The sequence below is a fragment of the Rhamphochromis longiceps genome, linkage group LG11 (genome assembly GCF_057381845.1).
Source record: "Rhamphochromis longiceps isolate RC_006_pf linkage group LG11, R_longiceps_female_GT1.1, whole genome shotgun sequence".
Classification (NCBI taxonomy): domain Eukaryota; kingdom Metazoa; phylum Chordata; class Actinopteri; order Cichliformes; family Cichlidae; genus Rhamphochromis; species Rhamphochromis longiceps.
In genome coordinates this window covers 6887914-6915460 of record NC_140567.1, presented here as the reverse complement: position 1 = coordinate 6915460, position 27547 = coordinate 6887914, and the positions used below count along the sequence as shown (strand labels likewise).

The 27547-nt window shown below is 39.9% G+C and overlaps 1 protein-coding gene and 1 long non-coding RNA gene across 3 annotated transcripts in view; one reads left to right on the top strand and one right to left on the bottom strand.

Annotated features, from left to right (window-relative positions):
* The window catches only part of tgfbr2b (transforming growth factor beta receptor 2b), a 47513-nt gene extending 22229 nt beyond the window's left edge, over nucleotides 1-25284 (bottom strand). Inside the window, exons 1-4 of one of the 2 annotated variants that reach the window (XM_085422080.1) lie at nucleotides 25010-25284; nucleotides 14266-14404; nucleotides 13955-14145; nucleotides 13293-13319 (exon numbers count right to left, since the gene is read on the bottom strand). In XM_085422080.1, the coding sequence (XP_085278206.1) occupies nucleotides 13293-13319; nucleotides 13955-14145; nucleotides 14266-14404; nucleotides 25010-25094 (442 nt within the window). In that variant the 5' untranslated portion in view covers nucleotides 25095-25284. The remainder of the gene's footprint in view (nucleotides 1-13292; nucleotides 13320-13954; nucleotides 14146-14265; nucleotides 14405-25009) is intronic. The other variant, XM_085422081.1, reaches the window with a different exon arrangement.
* On the top strand, nucleotides 7086-8748 carry LOC146658463 (uncharacterized). The gene is made up of 3 exons (XR_014913717.1): nucleotides 7086-7163; nucleotides 7287-7412; nucleotides 8623-8748. It is a non-coding gene; the product is annotated as an uncharacterized LOC146658463 (long non-coding RNA).
* Nucleotides 25285-27547: the final 2263 nt, after the last annotated feature.

Sequence of the window (27547 nt, the reverse complement as noted above, 5' to 3'; positions counted from 1 at the left end):
GTTAACGTGAATGTTCTCGGTGGTCAGGAACAAATGTAATCGCATGGCAGGATGCTGTAAAAGGACCAAACTTCAGCCAGGAGAACAACTGAGATAATCCATCCACAATACGAGGTTAGTCATTCATATACTGCTGCATGGGCTGGGCTGTAGTTACATTCTAAGGTTTTAAAAACTGAGCTTATATAAATGATTAGTGGTAATAAAAGCCGAGGGAGGTCAACAGTGATCACCGACTGTTTTAGGAGCTTTTTGAGATTAAATAGAAAATACAAAACATTAAACATGTTAACAACACAAAAGCCATATTAAACGCAGACTACTTTAGGACCGGAAGTAGGATTCGTCACGTCATCACTTAACAACCGGATAGGGCTTTGGAGTTGACGTCACGCCGCAATGCATTGTTGGAGCGCGGCACCATTTTCGGGGTCTACGAATCAAAACAAACACACTGTGTTGGAACGACGATTACAAGATGCTTAAAAGCAACTCAGAAGAGAATGGACTGTATAGAGACCGATTTCGTTCAGAGGTGAAGCAGCAGTACTTGCAAAAAATAGTGTGCATTGGAAATGTGGACCCGTATGAAATACGGCCGTGGAGTAGAAACCCTGAAGACCAACCGCTATTGACGTAGCCTGACATATTTTCGTACCTTATCTGTGGAATCAGCGCGTACAAGTCGTCATTTAAACAAAGGTAAGTCAGCTCGAGTACTGCGTGTGAAATGCGTTTGATTTCCCTGCAAACATTCACATTAGTGCAGCATAAATTCATTCATGAGGGGAAATTACAGTGAGAACATGTGGAGACTGTTAGGTGGATAACATAGTGAGTTCAGTGCATTGATGTGACATTGTCCTGAAGGATTTAGTTATTCTTTATGTTAAAGAAATTGCAATGATTTATTCATATTTATTATAAATAATTCTAATTATACATCTTGCTTCCATATTTGTATCTTGTGTCACTAAAAATACATTTTATTTTAGTTTTATACATTGATTAATGACCTGCAGAATCTCCTTATCATATTAAGTGATTCATAATTGTCACTTTATTTTCGTCAGCGCTACGTCAGCGCGAACTATCACATGTCCGCCATTACCCGTCCGAAACCGGAAGTGACGTCATTTTCACGGAAATGTAGTTTTTTTTTTTTTAACCTCCAGGGCCGATACAAGCATATACTAGTGTTATTTACTAGTAGTGTTACTACTAGTGTTTTTAAAGGTTGTGTTTGACTTTATGACTTTCTGTGTCGTTTCTTATGGAACGCCAGGACTGCCATAATGAATTAATTAAATACACCATTAAATAATTAATTAAATGTGTCAATAATTAATTAAAATTGGAATTAATTAATTAAATAAATAGTTATGACACATGTAATTAATTAATTATTGACACATTTAATTAATTATTTATGTATTTCACATTTTAATTAATTATTGACACATTTAATTAATTAATTATTGACACATTTAATTAATTATTTAATGATATATTTATTTATTTCATTTTGGCAGTCCTGGCGCCTGGCTCTCGTCATGAAATAATTTTATCTGTCAGCCTCACCCATCAAACTCAGGGGGCGGGGTTAACGCTGCCCATGCAGCTTCTCTAACATTTGATTGGTTGCCGTGCAAAGTAAGTCAAAACAGGTCGATCCTAGATAATCGATTGCTTGTGTAGACTTGGGGCAGCCAGTTATCCCAGAATGCAGATCAAATCACAGGCAGCAATGGTGGTGGTGTAGTTTTAAAATACCCCGTTTTTCTGTCACCAGCTACACTTTTAACAGTGTTTTAGCCGCGAATGTCGCGCCGTATGTCTGGTCAGGTTGTCAACATAGAACATGCTTGCAAAAGTGCTCAGATGTTTTCAGAGATTTCACTAGCTCTGCTAACAGTTAGCATGCAGAGCGCACCGAGGGGGTACATTAACCGGTTTGTTTACATATTCCACTCTCCGTGTTCCACATGTTGCATTCGCAGATTCTCATTTTCACCGAACGATCGTCTCTTTCCGCCTGGTCTTGTGTCTCTGTGCTTCTGTAACATAAAGAACGAGCTGACATTTTTCTCACGAAACCAGCGATCAGCTCAGCAGACCCTCAGTTTACCTGCATGCATCCTCCTCCTCATCTGTCAGCTGTTTAACACCTGCTGCTAATTCAAGAAACACGCCTAGTTACCTGGTGATAGTCACAGTTTAACTGGGCAGCCGGTGCTCGATATAACGCAATGTCAGCGCATTTTTCTGCACAAGATAAGTAAATATAGTATTTTCCCCGAGCGCAGAGCTGCTGGAGCTTGTTTCCTTACAGAGCACTTTATAGGCGAGCCAGCTTTATCAGCGGCTGATGTCCAATCACCGGCACACAGCTTTCAAACCTCAGCTGAGTTTTAGCTCTCAGTGGTTAAACGCTGGACTTCATTCACTCAGGTTCTGTCTGTCGGGTCACGTTTACTTCGCTGTTTTATTTACAACTGAGCAAATCGGTTTGGCTGAGGTTAAAGTTACGTTTCATAACTGCATAGTTTCACAGACGTTTAATGGTTCACTGGCACATGTGTTAGACTGAACTATCATCTAAATATCATCTGTTTTTTAATAGTTATTCAACTGTATTCTAAGCACCAGCTGTCTGTTAGAATGTGATTTTTTTTCTCTCTCTGTTGGCAGAGGTATAAAAATGCGCAGGAAAATCTGACGTGCATGGCGAACTTCACCGACGATATTTAGGGAGGAATAAACACACATCAAACATAAATGAACCATTTGCCTGTCTCCATAATTGAGAGCATTTTCTCTTCTTATGTCAACTCTCTCTCTTTTTTTTTTTTTTTTTTTTTGCTTTTTCGGTCATGTTATGTTTACCTGTCAAAGGCTTGTTACAAACTATGAAACACATTGTGCAGACTTCTGGATGTTAGAAGAAAACGAATACTGCTCATGAATGAGACTAAAGGCAGGAAGGTGTCCTTTAAAACTAAACATGTTAATAGGACCTCCCTGTTTATATCATAGTTTATGATATAGCACGTGTATTTCAGTAATAGCCTGCTGAGGCCACTATACGTGCTGGCCTCATATCAAATGTGAAGGCAGACTGAGTCTATGTTTGACGTTTGTTTATATCTAATCTTCCTTTTCAAACATTTAAACAGCAGCGAGTCTGCAGCTGAGGGAATACAAATTCAAATTGTCGGAACAGGTTTGCTCGTTTCTTGGATTCATTTGGTGATTTATTAAATGTATAACTGTTATTCTAATCTGCTGCTGAGTCTCTTACACTTTTCTTTATGCTGTATATTTTCACGTCTCTGGAATAGTTGGCAGTTAGATAGTCAGCTGGGAAACTTTGTGTTAACTCATGGAGCTGAGGATATCGTGGATATGCTGACCTCGCTGCGTGGTGTACAGAGCGAGGTCAGCATGATTAATATTCACAATAAAAATATTAGCCGAACATCATGAAGTCTGTATGTGTTTCATAGTGTCGAACAACCTTTGTACAGTTAAAGCCAGCAGTTACTACATGACGGAAACACCAACGTTATCTCTTTTATGTGTTTATACACAGGTCACGCTGATTACTGAACAAAAACCCAAAGATCAGATGTTAAACAGATTTATTTGCTCTCTCTCCTCCTTAAACATGTTTTTAATGTTAGTTATAATTCAGAATTGGCGACTGAAACACGTAGGACACATAAGAACATCAGGAAATAAAACACCGATAAATATAACCTCAGTAAAAGAAGTCAGCGGGGGTTACTACAGCTGTGTACCGGGGCCTGCGCTTTGTCGGTGGGATTGCTTGCGAGGCGAGCGGGTCTATCCCACGCTTTGCCGTGAGACTGGGACGACATCTCCGAAATCATCGAAACACTTTTGCAAAGAGGCTGTATCTTGACAAACCGACCAGACACATGAAGATTAAACCACTACATTCTCGGCTAAAAAAATATTAAAACGGTATTTGGTAACACACAAACAGGGTTTTTCAAAGCTCAGTTCTGTTAGCTTCCACATGCCGGTTGTTGTGTGCTAGAAACAATGGCCACCAGGCCAAAGCAATGGTTTTGACTCGATCAGCGTTAACCCCGCCCCCTGAGTTTGATGGGTGAGGCTGACAGATAAAATTATTTCATGATGAGAGCCAGGCGCCAGGACTGCCAAAATGAAATAAATAAATATATCATTAAATAATTAATTAAATGTGTCAATAATTAATTAAATGTGTCAATAATTAATTAAAATGTGAAATACATAAATAATTAATTAAATATGTCAATAATTAATTAATTAAATGTGTCAATAATTAATTAAAACGTGAAATACATAAATAATTAATTAAATGTGTCAATAATTAATTAATTACATATATCATAACTATTTATTTAATTAATTAATTCCAATTTTAATTAATTATTGCCACATTTAATTAATTATTTAATGGTGTATTTAATTAATTCATTATGGCAGTCCTGGCGTTCCATAGTTTCTGGGATGCTTAGAAGTCAAATTGCACTGCTGGAAGTAGTTTATTTTGATGCAAATGCTGTTTTTTTGCAAATTTGCATTATAATATTTATTTTCGTTTTTTCTGCAGTATATAAAAATTGGTGTATTTCAAAAATAAAACTATGAAGGCACTCAAAATAAATTTCCTGTGGTGGGAAACTATTTTGTGCAACTTTTTTGTATTTACAGTTTTGAGGGATAAGCCTCTTAAATTTCTCTAACTAGAAATATATGTTAAAAAGACAAAACTATTTTCAATTTTTTTGTAGTTTATTTCACTTTTTTGCAATTTATGTAATTACTATGCACTTAATGCATACATATTATTAAAATTTGGGCTATAGTGGTTGTATTGATGTATAGCAACTTGAAATGCTCCCAAAAATGGCACTACAACATGTAAAAATATAATATAAGCTCTGGCAGACTTGGTTCTATGGTAGGTCTTAAAGGGTTAAAAAGAAAATATGGTTGATATCCTGAAATGATACAATGTCATTAGTCAAATATTTATAACACATTATAATATAGTTGAAGGCAGATAAAGGCCAAAAGAGAACAACATTTCCAGCTGTATGCAATATTTATCAGATTAAAAATACTCAATATTACAATACACTTGCATTGTGTTATAAGGGTGGGCCATTTATATGGATACACCGCAATAAAATGGGAATGGTTGGTGATATTAAAGTCCTGTTTGTGGCACATTAGTATATGTGAGGGGGCAAACTCCTCAAGATTGGTGGTGACCATGGTGGCCATTTAGAAGTCGGCCATCTTGGATACAACTTTTGTTTTTTCAATAGGAAGAGGGCCATGTGACACATCAAACTTATTGGTAATGTCACAAGAAAAACAATGGTGTGCTTGGTTTCAACGTAACTTTATTCTTTCATGAGTTATTTACAAGTTTCTGACCACTTATAAAATGTGTTTATTGTGCTGCCCATTGTGTTGGATTGTCAGTGCAACCCTCTTCTCCCACTCTTCACACAGGAGAAATGCCAGCACAGGCATCCAGTATCCGTAGTTTCAGGTGCTGCACATTTCGTATCTTCACACCATAGACAATTGCCTTCAGATGATCTCAAAGATAAAAGTCTAAGGGGGTCAGATTGGGAGACCTTGTGGGCCATTCAACTGGCCGACGAAGACCAATCCACTTTCCAGGAAACTGTTTATCTAGGAATGCTCGGACCTGGCATCCATAATGTGGCGGTGCACCATCTTGCTGGAAAAACTCAGGGAATGTGCCAGCTTCAGTGCATAAAGAGGGAAACACATCATCATGTAGCAATTTCAAATATCCAGTGGCCTTGAGGTTTCCATTGATGAAGAATGGACCCACTATCGTTGTACCGATAGTGGGTCCATTAGTTGTACCGACTAATGCCACTCTCCAGTGACATGCAGCGAGTTCTACGCTGTGGGCTCTTGCTGAATGAAGCTAGGACAGCCACTGATGTTTCTTAGTTAGTGACAGTTTTCTTGCGTCCACATTTTGGCAAATCCAAAACTGAACCAGTTTCACGAAACTTAGCAAGCAGTTTGCTAACTGTAGCATGGGAGATGGGTGGTCTCGTAGGGTGTCTTGCATTGAAATCTGCTGCAATGACCCGGTTACTGCGTTCACCAGATATCAACACAATTTCGATCCGCTCCTCACGTGTTAACCTCTTCGACATGCCAATGGCTGTGAACAAAGAGAAACTTGTAAATAACTCATGAAAGAATAAAGTTACGTTGAAACCACACCATTGTTTTTCTTGTGACATTACCAATAAGTTTGATGTGTCACATGGCCCTCTTCCTATTGAAAAAACAAAAGTTGTATCCAAGATGGCCGACTTCTAAATGCCCACCATGGTCATCACCCATCTTGAGGAGTTTGCCCCCTCACATATATTAATGTGCCACAAACAGGACTTTAATATCAACAACCATTCCCATTTTATTACGGTGTATCCATATAAATGGCCCAGCCTGTACAGTGATAATTTGTCTTTTGATATGGACGTCTGCTTCCTCAACAGAATAAAACAAACAAACCAAAAAAAGAAGTAACTGTAGCTTTGGCGTTAGAGTCACATGTCCATTTAATAAATAAATATTCACGTCAGAATATTTGATTTGAGACTTAAACTGTTGGTGGAGTCTGAATCCTCCCAAATGTGTAAAAATAACCTGGCTTTATCCAGGCTGGTATCATATTATGTGTGTGTGTGATTGTGGCCATGCTTCACCAGCCGCAGACAGGCTGGTAACACCAACTAAAACCGAGTATCATACTTACTATTTACTTGTTATGGTAACAGCAGGCTCCAAAGCTCAGACTACACCATAAACATGGTTCATATCTCTTTAGCTCCAACATCCCCTTCCTCCAACTTGCTCTGTTTCCATCTCATCTTCCCATCTCAGTGTCTGTTCTGGCTACCATTCTTTTAGTCTCACACTGTCCTTCCCATTTCCTTCTTTTTATGGGTCTAAGAGTTGGCCTGCTTGAGTCATTTCTCTATAAAGCGCTCTGCTGTGTAACTGAATGACTGATGTACTCACTGATGACAAGCCAAGATTCCATAGTTAAGGAGGAAGGATTTAAAAAAGTACATCTTGGAAAAAAGGTCAGTTTTATATGTCGTCTTCTCTTTCCTTTTTTTTCAAGCTGGATAAAGAAGCCGTTGTAATTATCATTATTTTTTCCATTTCCCACTGTTATCTATTGTTATTCGTTGTCATCAAAATAGAGACCTCACTGGCACCAAAAATCCCCTCTCCATGTCATGAGGAAATAGCGTTTATCATGAGCGATGCCAAAATAAAGGAAGAGATTACTTGGAAGAGACCAGGCGACATCTGTGCAAAAATATACCGTAAGTAAAAAAATCAATTGATTGTAGCTTCACAAGAACACAGCTGTGAATACAGCATAAAAAATAGCACGTTATTATGGCAAGGCAGTATTTACTATCCTCGCCTCTCACTCAAAAGAATCCACAAGCGTCAAAACACATGTGCAGCTGATACTGACTGGAGGGCGGCGTTAGTCCGTGCCGAATCGTTTTTACAAGGCTCCTAATTAAAAGCAACTGTCACTTCAGATAAAGAAGTTCAGCCTTGTCAGGGTGCAAGGGATCATCTCTGACCACTTTTTATGCTCTTGACACAGTGACTGAGAAAATGCAGGGAGTCAAAATGAGGATTCAAAAGTGAGATTTGGTACGATTTGCAATAGCTTTGGGCCAATTCCTGAAACAACTGATGCGTTTTTTTTGTTGTTGTTGTTGTTTTTTTACCAGGCTACTACAGGTCAATAAAATGCACCAGACATAAGGCTATTGTTTTCTGGAAGCCAGTCTTTAATATACACTTATTAATAACCAATTAAACTGAGTTGGTTTTAAATAGGCTTTCTCTCTGGGCTTTGTTAAAAACAGTCAGACTTATTGGATGGTAGAGTGTGATCAGTCATGCTCAAACCACTGTTGCTGTAACACTGAATCTGAGGAGACACTGTCATTTAAATCTGTTTGAAAATTGTGACATCTACCCCACACGTAAATGTTAAAAATGGTGTAATGTGGCTGATTTATTTAAAAAAAAAAATGAGTGGGTGAAATTATTACAGAAATGTTAATGCGAAGAATAGAAAAGTTGTAAACGTGCTTTAAGATTTACCAAAGAGGACAGTTACCTACTATGTGTCTTTTTTCCCAAGTGCTATTGAATCATAGAAATCAAAGAGGGTGGTGGTGTGGTGGTTAGCACTACTGCTTTACAGGAAGAAGAACCTGGATTCAAATCCACCGTCCAGCCAGGGATTTTGTGTGTGTCGTTTGCATGGTCTCCTCTCTCTCACACACACATACATATACATATATATATATACACACATTATATATATATGTATATGTATGTGTGTGTGAGAGAGAGGAGACCATGAATCCTCCCTTAGTTATGCTGCAATAGGTGTGAGCTGCTGGGAGATTTCCATGATGCATTGAGTGTTTCTTTTTCAGTCACCTTTCTCACTCACTCAGCACTGAATCATATCTGTTATTAATCTCTGTCTCTCTTCCACAGCATGTCTTTATCCTGTTTTCCTTCTCTCACCCCAACTGGTCGCAGCAGATGGCCCCGCCCCTCCCTGAGCCTAGTTCTGCCGGAGGTTTCTTCCTGTTAAAAGCGAGTTTTTCCTTCCCACTGTCGCCACAGTGCTTGCTCATAAGGGGTTATATTATTGTTCGGTTTTTCTTTGTTGTATTATTGTAGGGTCTACCTTACAATATAAAGGACCTTGAGGCGACTGTTGTTGTGATTTGGCGCTGTATAAATAAAATTGAGTTGAATTGAATTGAATATGTCATGTTTTGTATTTATACTTATAGCTGCCTTAAGGCACTTTATATTGTGAGGTAAATACCCTACAATAATACAGTGTTATGGTTGCATAATGACAATAAGAAGTCTTGAATCTTAAATCCTGTTTGGTGTCCGACCAAAGTGCTACATTTCTGTTTGGTTTGTTGGTTGTACAGTGGGTGGCCAATGACACAGGACACAGGATATGTCCATTTATCTATATTAGGACTTGTGTCTGGTTTGTTTGAACTTAGGTACTCTAATATCTGCTCTCCTTTTAGTGTTTTGATTCAAGGATTTAAGGGGCTTTATTGTTAGAGCAGAGCGATGTGACCAAAAGTATTTATCACAATATACATTTGAAAATTTGCAATAACGATATAACTGACGATATAATTGACACTAGACAAAATACTTTACAACTCCACAACTTTATTAGTGCAAAAAACCCCATCAATGTATTTTCACTTAAACAAGCAGCTGTTTTTCATGTGCATTAAAGTTCTATAAAAATGTAACAGTGCAAATTCCTTGCTGACAGTTTAACCAAAAGGTATTTCCAGCGGAAATTGGCCGACATATCCTCAGCATAACCATGTATAATATCCACAAAACTTAAAAAGAGGTTATACACACACAATACGGTAATATTATGTTGAAGCACAGTACGTATCACTCCGCGAGGCTCCTGCCTACGATGCCGTAATGCTCCGACAATCCATCAAGCGGTGCGGCTTCGTAGCTTAGCAAAGTCGCACTAAAACATTTGACAGATTGCTGAGCGCCGTGTACCACATAAAATCGTTTCGAGGTCAGTAAACACAACCAGAGTTCATACATAAGGCACACGGGATTATAAGGGGCGCTGTCGATTTTCAGAAAATCAAAGGATTGATTTTAAGTGTGCCGTATTTTCCAAAAAACACGGTAATAACGACGGCCCGCTAGCATGCTCTACCAAAAATAGTGCTTTGTTGTGCATCTGACGGACAAAAGCTAAACCAGTCCCACACCACTGAAGTTGCAGCATTTTTACAAACCAATTCTGGTTCATCCGTTTCATTTAACGATCCACTTTCGCTCTTCTCATTCTGCGTCGCCGCCATGTGCGTATGTAAACAAAGGCACTGCGCATGCGCGTTTTACCCATATTCTATCGCGATATGTCATTTTCCTATCGTTGCCCAAAATTACACCGGTATTATCGTGAATGGTATGATATAGCCCAGCCCTATTTATTGTCATTTGCATCACGTTTACATGAAGTGGAAGGAAATGACAATAAAGCTCCTTGAATCCTCACCATCAGCAGCAAAATATCTGCCTCTAAATGCTTCCCTTTGTCAGTGTTGGGTAGATTTTGGCATTCGCATACATCTTTATGCTGTTTCAGCTGGGTGTTGAATGTGGACACAAGGTTAGCGAGAATGCAGAGAAGTGTAAAAATATGAGCCCTCCAAAAAAATACAATCATGAGGAATATAAAATTCTGCAGAATCGAGAAATTAAGTAACCTTAGGTGATAATTTTCTGTGGCTTCCTTATTATAGGCAATACCTCTCAGTATAGCTATGTGAGCCATTATTATTATAAAAATAATGATTAGTGGAGCGTTAAAGCTTTATTTAGCCAACATGAAAGAGTAGCAGGGCTAATACCCCGTGGCTAAATCTCTAAAGTGGACACAGCTGTGGATCTCGCTGTAAGTGGCTTTGATGAACAGCAGCACTGATCTATTTTGTCATCTTACCACACTGTGTCAGTGACAACACAGCAAACACTTCCCCATCTGATTTATTCCTAACAGGCCTCTCGCTGAACACAATGGGCCCTGTTTGCGTTCGCTGCTGTGGGATCACAATGTTCACTCCCTCACTGTGACACAAATACGCTCACTCTCACTCGGGAGAATCCACATGTGTTGCTCTCAAGCAATAAACCAGATGCACAAATGCTGTTGCAAGCATGTCACAAGAATGTAACGCAGGGGCAGAACAATGTGAGGTATTTGGAGGGGAGGAAGCCATGGCAGCGGTCCAGCAAACAAACAAGGACTTCCTGCTGCATGCATCCTCAATGGGAGGAAGGAACCACAACCCTTACCCTATGGGAACTCAGTGTGTGTGTGTATGTGTGCGGGTGTGTTTCGGAAAGATTGATTACGATTTACACAAAGTGCTGTATACATCCTTGACAGAACACTTGAACTTGCCAAAATCAGAAGGAGGAGCTGATGAATTCAGATATCAGACTTCAGACAGCTTTATAACCCACACAGACCGCACACAAGAAGAAAACATTCTCACTTACTAAAGAGAAAATGAGGATCTCAGCATGTTTATGAAACGTGTGCAGTGAGTGAAAAATGAGAGCTCATTTTGTCCCCGGGGAGTTGCTGTTTGTTGAGGAGGCCGTGAACGTCATGTTTTGCTCGAGTAGAAACAAAAACCCACTAAATCGTGGCAACAAGTATGTTTTTGCTGGATTTGTGAAGCTCATCATCACAGGCCCAGGTAGAAGGTACTTATGGTTGATGTACTGTAAGGGACCAAAACATAAACTTGCATGTTTTACTGAAATGATCTAAGCATGAGAAAATTCCAGCATAACACTTCCCAGAGTCATTTCTTTTCCTATCATGAGCCAATCCACCAGGACATTTAATAAACTTTAGTAGAAAGTCTACTTTACCTAGCTGTAGACTGTAGCTAGGTTTACTTTCAAATGCAGCACACATTTTAACTTCTTTTTTTCCCTGTTTTTATCCACTTGTGTTGTTTAAAAATCAATAAATGGTCTAACATGGTTATATAACTAACAGTATACCTGCCAAACCTCAAATGTTGAGATGAAAGTAAAAAACATGGATTGATCAAAGTATCATTGGGCACAAGTTGGTCTCCAACCTTTTCATGAGAGTGTGAATCTCAGATCGAAAGCACTTAGGTACAGATGTTGTACAGCACTTTTCAAGTCTTACCTAATGAAGATGGCATGTGTAGCCTGTCTAAGCTGTGATTTTGAAAGTGACTAGATACAGACACAATGCAACAAAGGTAGACAACTGAATGTCAGGAGGCTGAGACTTGTCAAAGCTCATGAATCCAAAAGCCTCTGCATGGTATTGCTACATGTTAGGGACACAAATGAAGCGAGAATTTAAAGGAAACAAAGCAGCAGCTCAGGCTTAGCAAATGCAGCTCGCAGGTGTTTTGATGTGTTTCAGTTTGTAACCATCCTGCCCACATTAGCTGAAGCATGTGCACAAAGCAACTTAAAGATACGGTTTAGTCAATAAGGTGGGAAGAAGAAGACTGACGCAGAAGAACAGTAAACAGCTGTACTTCATCACAGAGGTGCTGCAAGTCTACGCAGCCTTTCACCATGTGCAAGAGATGTTTCTGATTCGAGTTAAACACAGACAGGAAACCATATGTCTGAGCTCTACAGTGCGGCTGGCCTACACGACAATGCGCGCGCGCACACACACACTGAGAAAGACCCACTTTTTCCTCTCAGCACTGTGAGAGGCACACAGAACCCAGCTGTGTTTCTATGACCACACTGAGGATTCCCCAAACATCATTACGTGTGAGTACTGCGTTTCCACTTCCTGTTTGCGGTGACGGTGGACTCTCAAATCATTCCACAAGACAGTAGCAACCGTAATGAGACCCTAAAAAAAGTAGGCCCACAACATTTTGAACTTCGCAAGCAGCTTTACTGTACATGCCAAGGTACGCACAGCAGTTTCCTTGTCAGTGGTTGGAAACAAGCTTAGCGTAGGAGGAGAAGAAGGTGGGGGTGATAAGATGACAGAATGAACGGGTATCAATAAATGAAAGTACCAGGGATGGGCGAATGACTGAACAAATAATGTGGAGAATCAAAGAGCTACTGACACACTTGACAAAGGAATACAGATGTGCTGTTCTAACAGCCGGTCTATTTTAGAACTGGCCAAGCATGTCAGCAGGAAGGGCTGTGCAGCCACTATAAAATAATCTATCTGCTAAATGCGTCTTTTTCTCTTAACTGTGTCACACTTAACTGCATTTGGTTAGCTGAAAGCTGGTGTTTTTTCCTGTGTAGTCAAATACTGAGACCAGAATATAAAACACCGCATTTTTCAAAGAATGTACTTTTGTACTTTGTACTTTTTTGCTGTCCAAAAAAAGAAGTCCAAGAGAAGGAACCAAACTTTTTTGTGACAGCGCTACACAACAGTTTCCAACAAGTTACGAATTGACGGATGATGATGTTATCGAAGGAAACAGAATAAATGAATGAATGAATGAATTGGCAGTGAACAAGACATTGCCATAAGCCAATGAGTGATGAAAACAGGACCAGAGGAGACGGTCAGCAGAAAATACCTGAGCCCTACTTACCCTCTCCATCCTCAATGATCCTATCACCTGTTGAGCAACCAGGTAAATAAGGTGAAACCACACCCATTGTAGCAACTACTAGAAACTGATATCACCATCGTGACAAATGTGAGTCAGAACAATAATGAAAAAATACATTTTGGTCCCTACATCTGCTGAGCCTGCATGTCTGTAAACAGTTTTTGGTGATCTTTTTGCAGGTATAACTGCGCGCGGGGATAAGTGTCACAGACCAGGTAAGGAAGGCATTGCAGGGTTGGATCATTAAGAAGTAGTATCAGACTTGAAAGCAGCAGTAATTAGGTTTTGGGCCTCAGGAAAGAGCTGAGGTAGCTGTAAACACTGTCACACACAGAGTTCAGTCCCAATTCTCAACAACAACTGTCTGAAGGCACATGTTGTGAAATTAATGGTGTTAGCAAACAGTTACCGGAAGCTACAGTCCTTTGGAATTTTCTGATAAATGGAAGTGCAAACCACTACTTTTAACAGTTACTGGCTAGCATTTTGCAAGAAGTAGATGTGAGCACTGAAGCTGGAGTTTGTGAAACCAAAGCAAAGAGCTGAAACATTCTAAACTGTGGAACTCCAGGAATTATTCTCCTTGGCTTCAGGAAAATCTAATTACAGCTTTAAGCTTCTTCAAAATTTTAGGTACTCACTTTGGGAGAATATTAGCTCTTCGTTGCACTCTGCTCCTTTACAGGAGCAGAAATGAGCCAACCCCGTTGTTGTGTTCTTTTCCTTCATCACACAGGTGGTGCTGTTGTAGTCATCCAGGGTAATGCCGTACAATGGCTCTGCTGGGTTGTGGCAGAGAGTTTCGATGGACAAGTTTGTCTCGTTTCTTCTCCTTAAACACACATTGAGGTATAATGTTTAACAGTGTATACCTTAAGAACTATCAGGATACCGTCCACTTAGTTAATCACATCTAAGAGATGAAGATTGCTTACTTCTCTTGGATACCTACCAGATAGAAACACAGACCTCAGTTGGTTTTTCACATATGGATGAGATGCTGCAGTTGGTCTTGCAGATACCTGTGCCATTGCAGGAGGTAAGCTCCACATCACAGAACTTACAAAGTTCATGTAGTTGAAAAACAAGACCTGCAAATAACACACACAACAACACGCATTAGTTTCATGTTTCATCAAGTGCTGCTGTCCCATACAGCAAGTCACAATTTTTTTTTGCCTGTACAAGAAACACAAGCACTATCACAAATTTGATATATTGTTTTATATATATTAGAACAAAATCACATTGTGGGCTTTATGTTCAGAGCATTGACATTGTTATGACTGCTGGAGCAAATTCCTGGAATTGTACTCTCCAAACATTACCAAAGTTCTGCCTAAAGACCTAAAGTTTCAGCCAAACTTTTTTGAAAAATCGATTCACAAAAAAAATGTTTGATGTGCTGTAAGCACAGTGTAAGGACAATAATGATATACTGAAACAAAATGCACCACATAACCAAGCTACACGTGAACCAAAACTAAACAAGAGCTCATGATTAACAAATGAGAAAAGTAGGTATAGAATAAGACTGCAGTTTAAAAAGTCAAGACAAAACAAATTAATATATTAGTAACAAGAAGCACTGAGAGAGTGCAAACCTCTGCCAAGGCAGCTCATTGTCTGAGCAGTACTGAAAAGTACTTTAAGGAGTTTGTAGTTCAGTAAAAACAATCGCAGAGTGCAGGTTTTTGTTATTTGACCTGTTGAAACCAATTTTGATAAAACTAATATGTATATATTGTACATGTGCAGTTTATCCTGTCTTCCAAAAAATTAATACTCATTTATTAACATTGTACACGTATTCTAATTAGAGTAACAGGTTATAACCTGTTACTCTAATTTACACAGCAAGGTCTTAAAATAAGGTGGTATTGAGAATTCCCCATATCATTCCCCTTATATGCCTGTATGTTGTAATTACAAACAATGGTAGTAAGACACATTGTTTTAAATAGCTCTTTCTAGGATTATTATCACTTTGACCAGATATATCTATTGACATTGAAGTAGAGGTCACAGGTCAAACGTGACACGATTTTAAATCTTTATACAGTACTTTCTATACGTTCACAATACACATGACACACAAGTCTTTTTGTCAGTTTTTGACCAATAATTCATTAAGTCAACCTTGAAGACCTTGGTAGCAAAGTTTACTGTGTTGTTAACAAAGTTTTATGAGAATTCATTCAAAACTTTTTAAGCTATCGTGTTTTTACTAACACCTACGCATACATGAAAGCAAATGCTACGACAAAAATGGAGGTAATGAGAGTATATTCACTCTCTATCATGGTTGAAATAAGGTAGTTTTGAAGGCAAAGGGGGACCAGTGTGTTCTTAGTAAAGTTGAGTGCATTCCCTAGGTTAGCAGGTCTGAGTATAAAGGAAAAACAATATACATAAATGGCACACAGAAGATGTGCTCAGAATCTTTGATACAATCTAAATCAGGGGTAGGGGAACTCCAGGCCTCAAGGCTGATGTCCTGCAGGTTTTAGATATCACCCTGGGTCAACACGCCTGAGTGATTAGTTCATTACCAGGCCTCTGGAGAACTTCAACACATGTTGAGGATGTAATTTAGCCATTTAAATCAGCTGTATTGGATCAAGGACACATCGAAAGCCTGTAGGACACCGGCCCTTGAGGCCTGGGGTTCCCCCACCCCTGATCTAAATGAATAACTACAGCTGAAAATTTTTAAATATCATGAGTACTGAAACAGAATTTGGTAATATTGTTCTTTAGTAGTATTTGACTGGTAATTTTTTGTCTCAGGCATAAAAAAAGAATAGTTCACATTAGGGAAATGTTAGCAAGCTATTTCATATTATTATTTTTCCTGCTACTTAAACTATTCACTCCTCTTTCATGTTTGTAATGGTCTCTGCACTGCTAATATTGTGGGTTCCTCAATGGAGCTTTTCACATATCAGAGGCTGGTGAATAAACACCTTTACACACTGAATGTTTGTGAAAAAACGACACGCATTTCCAAATTTTTTGAGCACGAACTTGGCATGTAATATATTTACACACTGGTGACTGACCCGGAGCAGCAACTAGTAGTAGTATAGTTTGACAACTTCAGTAGTGGTGGACGTTTTTATTTACATTTGTCCTGTGACACTAGTACTACATTAAGAATAGGTGAGTCTGAAAAACATTTGTAACGCATAAAATAATTGCACAGATTTTATGCATCTGGTATGTAAGGTCTTTATTCTTTTTTTTTTTTAAAGTTTAGTTACACAAACAGTAGGGCGGAGCAACATGAAAGCATCCTCTGCCTGACCTAAATGAGGTTTGAACCATGAAGTGTCAACATAGACAGCCACTAGCAGGGAAACATCGCCGTCTCACAGCCACACTCTGTACCTGGATCAGCAACCACAAATGAGCTAAATGAGTCCTACAGAAACCAGGAAGCTATACAGAAACAGGTCAAAACCACACTTAAGCACCAATACAGACAACCACAACTAAATGAAAAGTCAGCCTTTATCAAGCGACAGCATTTTCTTTCCTCTAGATGCTTCAGATACATAACCATAAACTTGCATGTGAGCATTTTTGTTGCCAGGTACATGTGACACTGTACACTAAAAGAAAGGCACTCAAAAGTGATAAATCAAAGTCTTTTTTAAATTATAATCCATGAATGAAAAACAGCTTGTACTTTTATGTTGTAAACGGTTAAGTTTTATAGGAAGTTAGAGATAAAAGAATCAATTTGTGACTAAAAACTGTGCAAGTGACTCACAAGGTTTTCAAAGAATCTGACGCATGATGTAGCGACATTAGAAACAGGGCCACAGACTTAGAAGTGGTAATGACGTCACGTGATGTCGTTTGTCATTTAATAGATGTGTTTTTCATGTTTACAAAGTTTGAGCTGAGATCGGTTTTCATGTTCCGTCTTGACAAACGTCCACAGCAGCCTCTTCTGTCTTCATTTCTTCTTCACAAAAAAACCCAATCAGCTTTCAGATATTGTTTGATCTAATCTCTGTATGATTGTTATCTGAGAAGTATTGCATGTGGTACGGTGGCTCGTGTAATCAGCACAGTCTGCCGTTCTCCTTTGCGTGGCTCGACCCGCCTACACCTCTCTGATCTTTCCCTGCTTCGTGACATGAACAGACCTGTCTGCTCCAAGCTGCCAAACTGCTGGCCTAGGAGAAAATGTAAAAAACAAAGCTAAGCCACGATGTCATATGACAGTTCCTGAGACGACATAGGGCTTTTTAGGCTTTATGGCTGTATTTTGAAATCTGGGAAGGGCAGGAAGAGTTCTCTGTGTGGCTTCGTGTTCAAATAATCTTTAGATTCTGGGTGGGACAGAAGCTCTGTGTATAGTGTGCAGGTGTTGTGGTACACATGGATGGTTTTAGTGTTGTTGAAAGCCTTCCTCTGCTGGGAGGTCTGCTCCTAAGGCTGTCATGGTTCAGCTTCACTGAGCAGAACTTTGAACTTTGAATCTTTTCCTACACCTCAGGTTAAAACCAAGATTTGGGGCTGAAAAATGAACTCATGAGCAGAAGTACCAAAAACTGCAGTGGAGCCGCTTGAATCTGACTCGTAATAAAATACCCAATACCCATTATTTATTTTCTAAAATTCAAAAAAACCCAAGTTACTGCAGCCTGGACCCTTTCTGATGTTTCTAATTTGAATATGTTTTCTTTATCACTAAAAACTTTGTGGGCAATGTAGCTAGTATTGATCATAGTGAAACTAGACTTCAAACTACAGACACGTCAAAGGCATTTTGCCTTTGGCAAAAGTCTTATGGATTCTCAAAAAAGCTTTATCATAGTAAACAAACAGTGTGCAGAAAATCCAGATCATGCCTCAGCATGGGGGAACGTAGCAATCGTCAAAAACTGATAATATTTCAAACCTCAGAGGATTCAGCACAAGATACTTGGTATGCTCCTTGGTAAGCTTTTAGTGGCTCTCCTACACTTGTCCTTATTTTGCCATTTAAACTTATAATGAATCCACAGCTCTTTGGGTTATCTCAGGTACACACTGCTGCTGAGATTGGCTGCTAATGAGGGGCAACTAATCGGCTTTGAACAAAGGTGCCCTTCTTTTGAATTATCAGTCAATTTTCAATTCAATTCAGTTTTATTTGGGTTTTTTTTTTTAATTGGGGGGGGGGGGGGGGGGTTCTTCCCTCTTTTTTCTACCTTTTTTGCTTTATACTCTAACCTCCTAAGACCCGAACTCTTCCACGGCATGCATTTTTAATTTCTCTTTGATATTTGGGCTGATTGGGGCCCGATGAATGTAAAAACAAAGAATTACCAGATTTTTTTTTTACCTAATTTTTGTTTCTAAGAAAAATGAGAGCCACATATGAGGATATTCGTTTAAAATTTCGAGAGAACAGTAGCAGTATAATGTCCTCGTAAGTGGATATCGGGGCGCTTGTAGAGTAAAATTGAGTATTTTGTGATGTCCACATATGTGGACGCCAGGTCCTAGGAGGCTAAGGTAAAGACCCTATAATAATGCAAAGAAAACAGAGAAAGTCCTAACAATCATATGACCTCCAATGAGCAAGTGCTTTGGTAACAGTGAGAAAGAAAAACTCTTATGGGAGTGATGCTGAAAAACTAGTTCATGCATTCATTACTTCTAGGCTGGACTAATGTAATTCATTAATATCAGGATCAAGCCTGCAGTTGATCCAAAATGCTGCAGCAAGAGTACTGACAGGGACTAGAAAGAGAGAGCATATTTCTCCTATATTGGCCTCCCTTCACTGGGTCCCTGTTAAATTCAGAATTGAATTCAAAATCCTGCTCCTCACATACAAGGTCTTAAATAATCAGGCCCCATCTTATCTTGATGACCTTATAGTACCATATAACCCCATTAGAGCACTTCACTCTTAGACTGCGGGCTTACTTGTTGAGTATTTGATTAGACATAAATTATCTGAATTTCAGGAGTGGGACCACACCTCCAAACATTCCCCTTCTGGTTCTTGTCTATATATGACACCTGTTCTCGTTTTCGTGCCGCGCCGTCCTGAGGTTGTGAGCCCAGCTAGTGAAAAGGGTGGCTGTGGCTCATGTGGTAGAGCAGATCAGCTACTGACTGGAAGGTTGATGGTTTGATCCTTGGCTTCCCCAGTCTGTATGCCAAGTATCCTTGGGCAAGATACTAACCCCAAGTTGCTCTCTGATGCGTCCATTGGAGTTTGACTGTGTGTGAATGCATAGATTGCACTTAAGTATAGAAGAAAGTGCTTGTATGAGTGGGTATGAATGGGTGGCATGTTGTATACAGCGCTTTGAGTACTCCGGGAGAGTAGAAAAGCGCTATATAAGAATGAGTCCAATGACCAAAAGTAGAATGGGAGGCAGAGTCTTCATCTTTCAGGTGCTCAGCTTGAGTTTTTCTTCTTCAATCACCTTTGTAACTCACTATGTCTTTAAACACCTCTCTGCATTTAATTATTTGTTATTATTAATCTCTGGCTCTCTTCCACAGCATGTCTTTGTCCTGTCTTCATCAATTCACCTCCAACTGGTCGCAGCAGATGGCTACACCTCCCTCAGTCTGGTTCGGCTGGAGGTTTCTTCCTGTTAAAAGGGAGTTTTTCTTTCCCACTGTTGCCAAAGAGCTTGCTTATATGATTGTTGGGGTTTTCTCTCTATTATTGTAGGGTCTGCCTTACAATATAAAGGACCTTGAGGCAACTGTTGTTGTGATTTGGTGCTGTATAAATAAAATTGAATTGAAAATGTAATTGAATTACTGGTGGAAATGGGTTGCTCTCCAGCAGGTCAAAGATGTAAAATATATATCTCAATAGCAGGTTTCAGGGAGGAAGAGCTCGAAAATCTGACCACCAGATGAGGTAGTCAGTCTTCTGAACTCAGTGCAGTCTGCTTACCGAGAAACAGACTAAAAGCAGATGGATGCTACAACAGGATGGCACGAGAGTGGTCGCAGCGGGAGAGCATCATGATTTACTTTGACATCATGTGTATTTGTCCAATTACTTCTGAGTCAATCATTCACAATCACTGACTCAGAAGTGCAAATAAAGCAGTTTATGCCGGTCATGAGATTCCACTTAAGCTCTCTACCTGAGCTAATGATCCACACTGCTGTAAAGAATTCCTAGATTACTTCCTTTACTTACTTTTCAGATAAACACATTCTTAAAAGACTCCTTCACAGAGTGAGTAAAGAAAGATGACGACTGATATGATAGATAACCAATTCCATCTGATGAAAGGGGCCCCCAGCTCCAAACAACAACAGCCCTCACAGGCCTGAAATCTCAGGTACAGACAAAACAACTGCAGTCTGCACTATCGTCAGATCAACTCTGCAAAGTCAAAGTGTAAAACCCGACCAGACCAGAGTAGGGATTTGGCTTCCAGATGCACAGATGCTCGCTACCTTCCCTATGCAGTACCAACTGCAAGGCCTCAACTCGCAGTGTGTGTTCACATGGGTGGGTGACACTCGATCATAGTCTGCACAGACTGGGTTATTCATTTAACAGGAAGCACAGTTAATATATTTTCAAGGCACATTCCATCACACTGAGCCTAGTTTGGAACAGGACAGAGAGCGTGAAATAGCAGAGCGCTCACACCCACACACAACCTCAGAGACAAATAAAAGTGGCTGATTTAGTGCAGCAAAGTGCCACCGAGACTACATCAATCCGAATAAGTAACACAGCTAGAGTTACACGCTGAGCACAAATATTTTACGATGGTGATGGATCTTTATTGTGCTCTTGTGCAATACTGACTACACATCAAGAGCTCATTAACAGTGACTTTAGGTCTATTTTTGCACAGGGTATAACAGAATCCTTAACAAAGATTAGGAAAGAAAAATCACTTTAAATTCTGAATTTAGGTTACCAGCACTTCTGATCTTCAATGGGTGGTGTTGGCAGCCTTAGAGCTTTAACTTTGAAGTTTCAGCAGACTGGTGCAGCAAGTTAAAGGGTAACTGTGCATGAAGGTCTGCATTGTGATTTGGGTCATTGTTCCAGCTGCTAAAGCTCTTCTAAAGCATCTTTTTTTTATTACTGCTGCACTCTTTCCCTGCTGCGAGTCCTTGTGCAAGGATTATAGTATGAAAACACAAGTGACCTCAGTGCGTCTCGAGAAAGTGGAGGGGAAAAGTGTGGGCTGTCATTAACTATGCTCTTGATGGCTTCTGAAGGAGCGGTAATTGAAATGTAATATCTCTCTGTGCTGCAGGAGGGAAATCATGCTACTGTGACTGACTTCCATCTGGCAGTCAGACCAATGAATAACCACAATAAATACCTACTCGTTAGTGGCAGAGAAAGTAAAGACTGAGAAGTATCTACTATCCAGATGGAGTATGCTTAAGTACACATCTTTTAATAAGAGTGTTATAAAATTCTGGATGCTAAACAGTTTTTCTAGCAGCAACTGTGCTTAATGATTTAGAAGGGCATAAATGATATGGTGTTTAAAATCCATTTCAATCAGCCAACACAATGCGGCCACTAACTGACCTGAGCAACTTCAATGGCCTAATGGCAGGACTGGCGTACTACGTACTGAGACGAGCTAACCATCAATTGGTGGCGGAAGGCTCCACCTATAATCTTAGACTGCATTTCCAAAAATGCACTGTCCCTGTCAGTGCCTGCACTGGTGCTAGTGAGGAGCCACTTCATCACTGTTCACTTTTGGCAAACAATTTGACATGTTAAAGATTTGCATGTTAAATAGTGTTATGTTGCAGAAGAAAATGTTAGCACTAAGAATCAATGAGCTTCATCTGTAAAATTGTTAGTGGCTGAGTCAGTGGTTATTAACTTCTGTTAATAATTGCTATTTGTGTGATGATGTTCGTGTAAGGTTTCATCCAGACTGGCATATACAGGATATGTCTTCTTGTGAGCCTTGGCAGGAATACTAACAAGTCATGAACATTTTTAAACATATTTGTACACTGGTGTGATGGACGTAAATCATTTTAACTACTTTATAGTACTGATATTTCTTCTTTGCTTAGAGCAAGAACATCCAGCATCCCATAACATCCAGTGGTCTCTAACATTATCTGGACAACAGTAAATCTGTGTATGGAGGCTGTGTCATCACACAGAGTAAAACAGAAACTCCTTTAAGAAGTACCACCATGTTCAAGTCCTTGTTCATAGGGGATGGTCTGATTGTTGGGGGGTTTTCTCCATATCATTCTAGGGTCTTTACCCTTAAAGTGACTGTTGATGCAATTCGGCACTATATAAATAAAACTGAAATAATTTGAATTGAATATATATAGAAACAGAAATGCTAACTTAAAGGATATAGAGCACATTATCACATCAGCTAAACTGTTTCCTCCCTGCTTCTCTTCCTCTTTCCCCATTTTTCCAAAGCACTGAGGACGTTAGTGTGGATAGGAGGACAGGCAGGAAACCTGACTGCAGTTCATCACCGTTATACAGGAAGGACTGCTGGAAAAAGGGAAAAATCTGCAAACCAGGCAAACATTTAATAGGTTTGTATCACTTCAAGGCTCTGAATTAATTTGTTCCAAATTAAATGCATTCTTACTGTGAGTAGAAGTGAAAGATTTCTGTGCTCAAACACTCACTCATGAATGTTTCATGTGTAAAAAATTGTAAAATAATTAATAAAAAACAACATTTTAAGACATTTAGTATAATGACATTAGAACTATGCTTTCAGGTATGACAGCATTGCTTGGCCTAATGAGCTCACATTTCAATGTGAAGCTACAGCGCTTTCAGAAGTAATCCTATAAAAAAAACCCTGAAAGAGATTTTACTGCTGACACTTTTCTGGAGCAACACAGGAAATAAAAATGTGAAATAATCTGAGTTGAAACAAGAACCCTTCTTCTTTTCCCTGCAGCGCTGTCACTGAAATGTGCAAAGACAACTGGCAGAAGGCAGCTCGGGGCCACATAACTGCCACAGCAGGCGGCTGGGCTCTCCCCCTTTGCTCCTGAAAGTTATCCTCCCACCTCTTTTAATCCACCCCTCACTCCACTTTGGCCCTAATCCTCTCATTCCTCCCTGTCTTTATCTTCCTCCTGTTTAACTCCCTCTCTCGGCCTCCCCTCTTCCTCCATCCCTCCTTCGTCTCTAAGAATCCGAACGCTCCAGTGAAGCGTATTGAGAATGAAGACTTGACAAATATGGTTAAAAGGAATCAAAGGAGCATAACTCAGGCAGCTTAAAGTTATATTTTCCATGCTTAAACGTAGTACTGTGCACAAGAAATAGGAAATGCACAGCGACATTTGCCTCAACACAATGAAGATTCCCTGGAAATGAAGGAAAACGAAACCTTGTGAAATCCTGCTGAGCGGATTGTTATTGACATCAGTCGGAAGCAAAAAAAAGTAGGAGAAGATAAAAAACAGTCCAGCTCTGCTGTTTGGATAACCAAAAATGTCAAGCTGGTCCAGTAGTGGAAGAGCAGCGAGGAGCTTCCTGCAGCTCAAGGAGCTCTGGAGGAATGGCATGGAATAAGTTTATGTGTGAGCTTGTGTCTTCATGTGGGTACAAGTTTGTATGTCTTCTTGCTCTTGTGTGCATGTGTGTCTATTTGTGACACGTAATGCAGCAGGACCACACAGTCCTTGTGGTATGCGGGATTTCCAGGTTCAAAATAGGCTCCTGCTGTGGGAGGAGGGCAGGAACAAACAGGAGAGAGGGGGAGAAGGGAAGGAGAAGTGTAATGAGGACAACAAAATACACGACTCCAGTTTTCATCTTCTTGTCAACATTGTTACAGTTGAGCTAACCGCTTGTCAACAAGGGGAAGTTTCTGTGGTTTACTAACATGACAACTGTCATGGTGTCACAGATGGAAAGTGGCCAGATCTATTTAATTGGCATGTTGGGAGGGAAAGAAGCACTACTGCATTGCAAACAGCTAAAGAGAAAAGTCAAACTCCTAATGGATGAAAACATTTCTTCACTCTGATCAAAGCGAGGAACCGGAACACCTCAGAAGATGCACACATTTTTTTGCCTTTTAGCACTAACAGGTCTCCAGCTGACAGATTCCATAATGCTATTATAACTATTTAGTGCGTTTTACAAGAAACGTTAAACCTGTTCAGGCTGTATGCAAGCCTAAAATAGGTGGAGTGACCCTTTTAAGTAAAAGTCTTGACGTTATGGATGCGCAAGAGGCAGAAATGTGATTCTGTACAACGCAGCTTACTTTTGCACCATTATTTTCACACACACACACACACACACACACACACACACACACACACACACACACACACACACACACACACACACACACCTTTTATCATTGTTCCTAATCCTGTTTAAAATAATCGTTCGGTCTGCTAAAACCTGTGATCCTCAGCAGTGAAAGGTCTGACAGCGAGAGGGAAAGTTTTCTGAGGCGCTCTGTGGGTACGCTTCAGGCTGCACGGGCAGCAGAGCTGAGAAGCGTCTCTGCCCGCTCTGAGTCACCTGTTACACCTCGCTGTTCGCGGCTCTGCGGAGAGCCACGCGAACAGCGCCAGAGAGAAAGCTTTCCCCCGGCCCCCTTCAGCTCCAGAACTCCGAGTTCGCGTTAAATACGTTATATAGTGACACCAGAGCGCGTGACAGCGAACAAGCAGAAAGTTTGTTAAACTTCGGTGTTTGTGTAACTCACCGGCAGCCCCGGGCTCCAGCAGCACAGATATGAGAAAGGCTGATACAACTCCGCGGAAAGTTAGAGAGCAGCGCCGTGCCTTCATGATTCTGTGTCCCCCTGCCCGAGATTCTCAGTCACACGAGCCGCGGAGTACGAGAGAGTCCAGGGAGTTGGCTTTGTGCGTCCGCTACGCTGTGCGCTCCACTCCGCTCAGCAGCTGGAGAGTCACTGCTGAACCATCCACACACACACACTCACACACACACTCTCTCACACCGTTTATAAGCAAGCACACTCACTTTGCTCTGACAGGAAACCGGAGGAGGCAGGAGGGGCTCTCTCTCTCTCTCTTTCTCTCTCTCTCTCTCTCTGTGTGTGTGTGTGTGTGTGTGTGTGTGTGTGTGTGTGTGTGTGTGTGTGTGTGTGTGTGTGTGTGTGTGTGTGCGTGTAACCGCCTACCCAAATACTGGAAATCGGAACAGTAAACAAGTCATTATATATTTAAATAGTGTGTGATCTGTGAAACTTCGCCAGGAAATGTTCTGGAATTATACAGAACTGCCAGAAAGTTTACATTTAAAGATTGCAGGACACAGTAAATTACATATTTTACATTCACAAATAAATTTTTTTCTTCTTTCTTACAACATACAAAAAATACAGACCTCTCTTTTTGGATCGCTATTTTGTAAGGGACACCATTTATATTATATGAGCATATGAGAATATTTAAATCAGTCACTCTTTATGCCACCTTATGATAAGACTAAAGGAACATATTTCATTTTAAAGTAAGTTACAGGGCTTCCCCTGCCTTTCTAGATGGGTTCTATTTTACTAAAAACTATCTAATATCCACATAGTTACAGATTTGTATAATTACAATATTAAAAAATACACACACTGTATTTTAAAAGAAAATACATTAAGAAACAGATTATAGTAATTTATATTTCAAAAATGACAAAAATGCTCATTTAACAGCAGCAAAAAGGTCGGTGGTTCGATCCCAGGCTGCATGTCAAATATCCTTGGGCAAGATACTAACCCCATGTTGCCTACTGGTGGTGGTCAGAGGGCCCGGTGGCGCCAGTGTCCAGCAGCCTCGCCTCTGTCAGTGCGCCCCAGGGCAGCTGTGGCTACAATATAGCTTGCCACTGCCAGTGTGTGGGTGAATGACTGAATGTAGTGTAAAGCGCTATACAAATGCAGGCCATTTTACTTTTTTTTTTTTTTTACATGGTGGAGGCTGTGTCATCACACAGAGTAAAACAGAAACTCCTTTAAGAAGTACCACCATGTTCATCGGGAAAGGTCAACACTGCACCAGGAAGGTACATCAGCTATCACATTATCTACACCACTCGTATGTATGCTGTCTAGATTGTATTCTTGCAGAAAGAGTGGTCTTTTTTTAGCTAGAAAGTTGTGTTTTGTTTGTTGTTTTGGCTTCAGAGACTCTGACGCTTCCCTGTGTTTTATTTGTATCCTAATTGGTTGGTTTGCCTTAATCTTAAAATAAATGGCGTTTTACTGACGTTAACTATGCGGTGATTAATAGGGTTTTTTTTCACTTTGTGTTACACCCCATCCCAGATTACACCTTTGCATTAGTGGTGTTGAAAATCTTGGAATTATGAATACAGAATAGTATTTCTTATCAGTGTCTGATTTTGATCACCTGGAAATAATCTGATTAGCATTTTTTTTGCAAGGGATTCAGTAAGAAATTCTATAATATACATAACAATTCTGTGTCTTCTGAAGTGAAAAGTGTACCTTACCTTAGATATTTCCTGTCGGCTGAGGTTTTTCACTCCAGTCAGCATTTCAGTGCATTTTTTATGCAGCTATTAAAAGGGACAGCATTGACACTGTTGTGCACTGACTGTTATAAAAAGACTAAACCGGCTGTAAGACCCACAGTAGGTAGTAGGTAATAGTTACTAAACAGAGACTTCCAGTTGTAATCTCTGTTGCAGATGTTTATGTTGTCCATTCTCATCAGGGCTGGAGTGTGTATGCATAAGTTCAATAAAAAAATAAGTTTTTGGAGTCTCTATCTTCTGCTATGGAGCTTCAACAGAATCTAGTCATCAAATAGTGTATCACTCAAACTCTGTATTTCATGTCATCCCATAAATCGTGTTCAGTTACTTCAAATGATCTCACCTTTTTGAAACAAGTGACTGTGTAGTTGCCATTTCCAGTAAAGAATGAGATTCTTTTTTGGTGGTTAGGTTTACACTTTGCCTTTCGACCCTTCACTCTAGCCTGTGGAGGAGGTGGTAACACCTTGCATGGTTTCAGAGCACCAGGTTCTGAAACCATTGCTGAGAGCTAAAACAACTTGTTTCAGACAGTGACAAGTTGAGCAGCTGCAACAAGGCCCAGCATAATACAAACAAGGAGTATTTGGTACCGTGAGTCATGCAGACCTTTTCTAGAGTCCATAAGCAAAACTATGGAACTGGAAACGAGCATTTTAAACTCATTATAAGCACAATAATTGAGAAGATGTTCTGAGATTATTTCACAACTGCATGTCTGTATGTC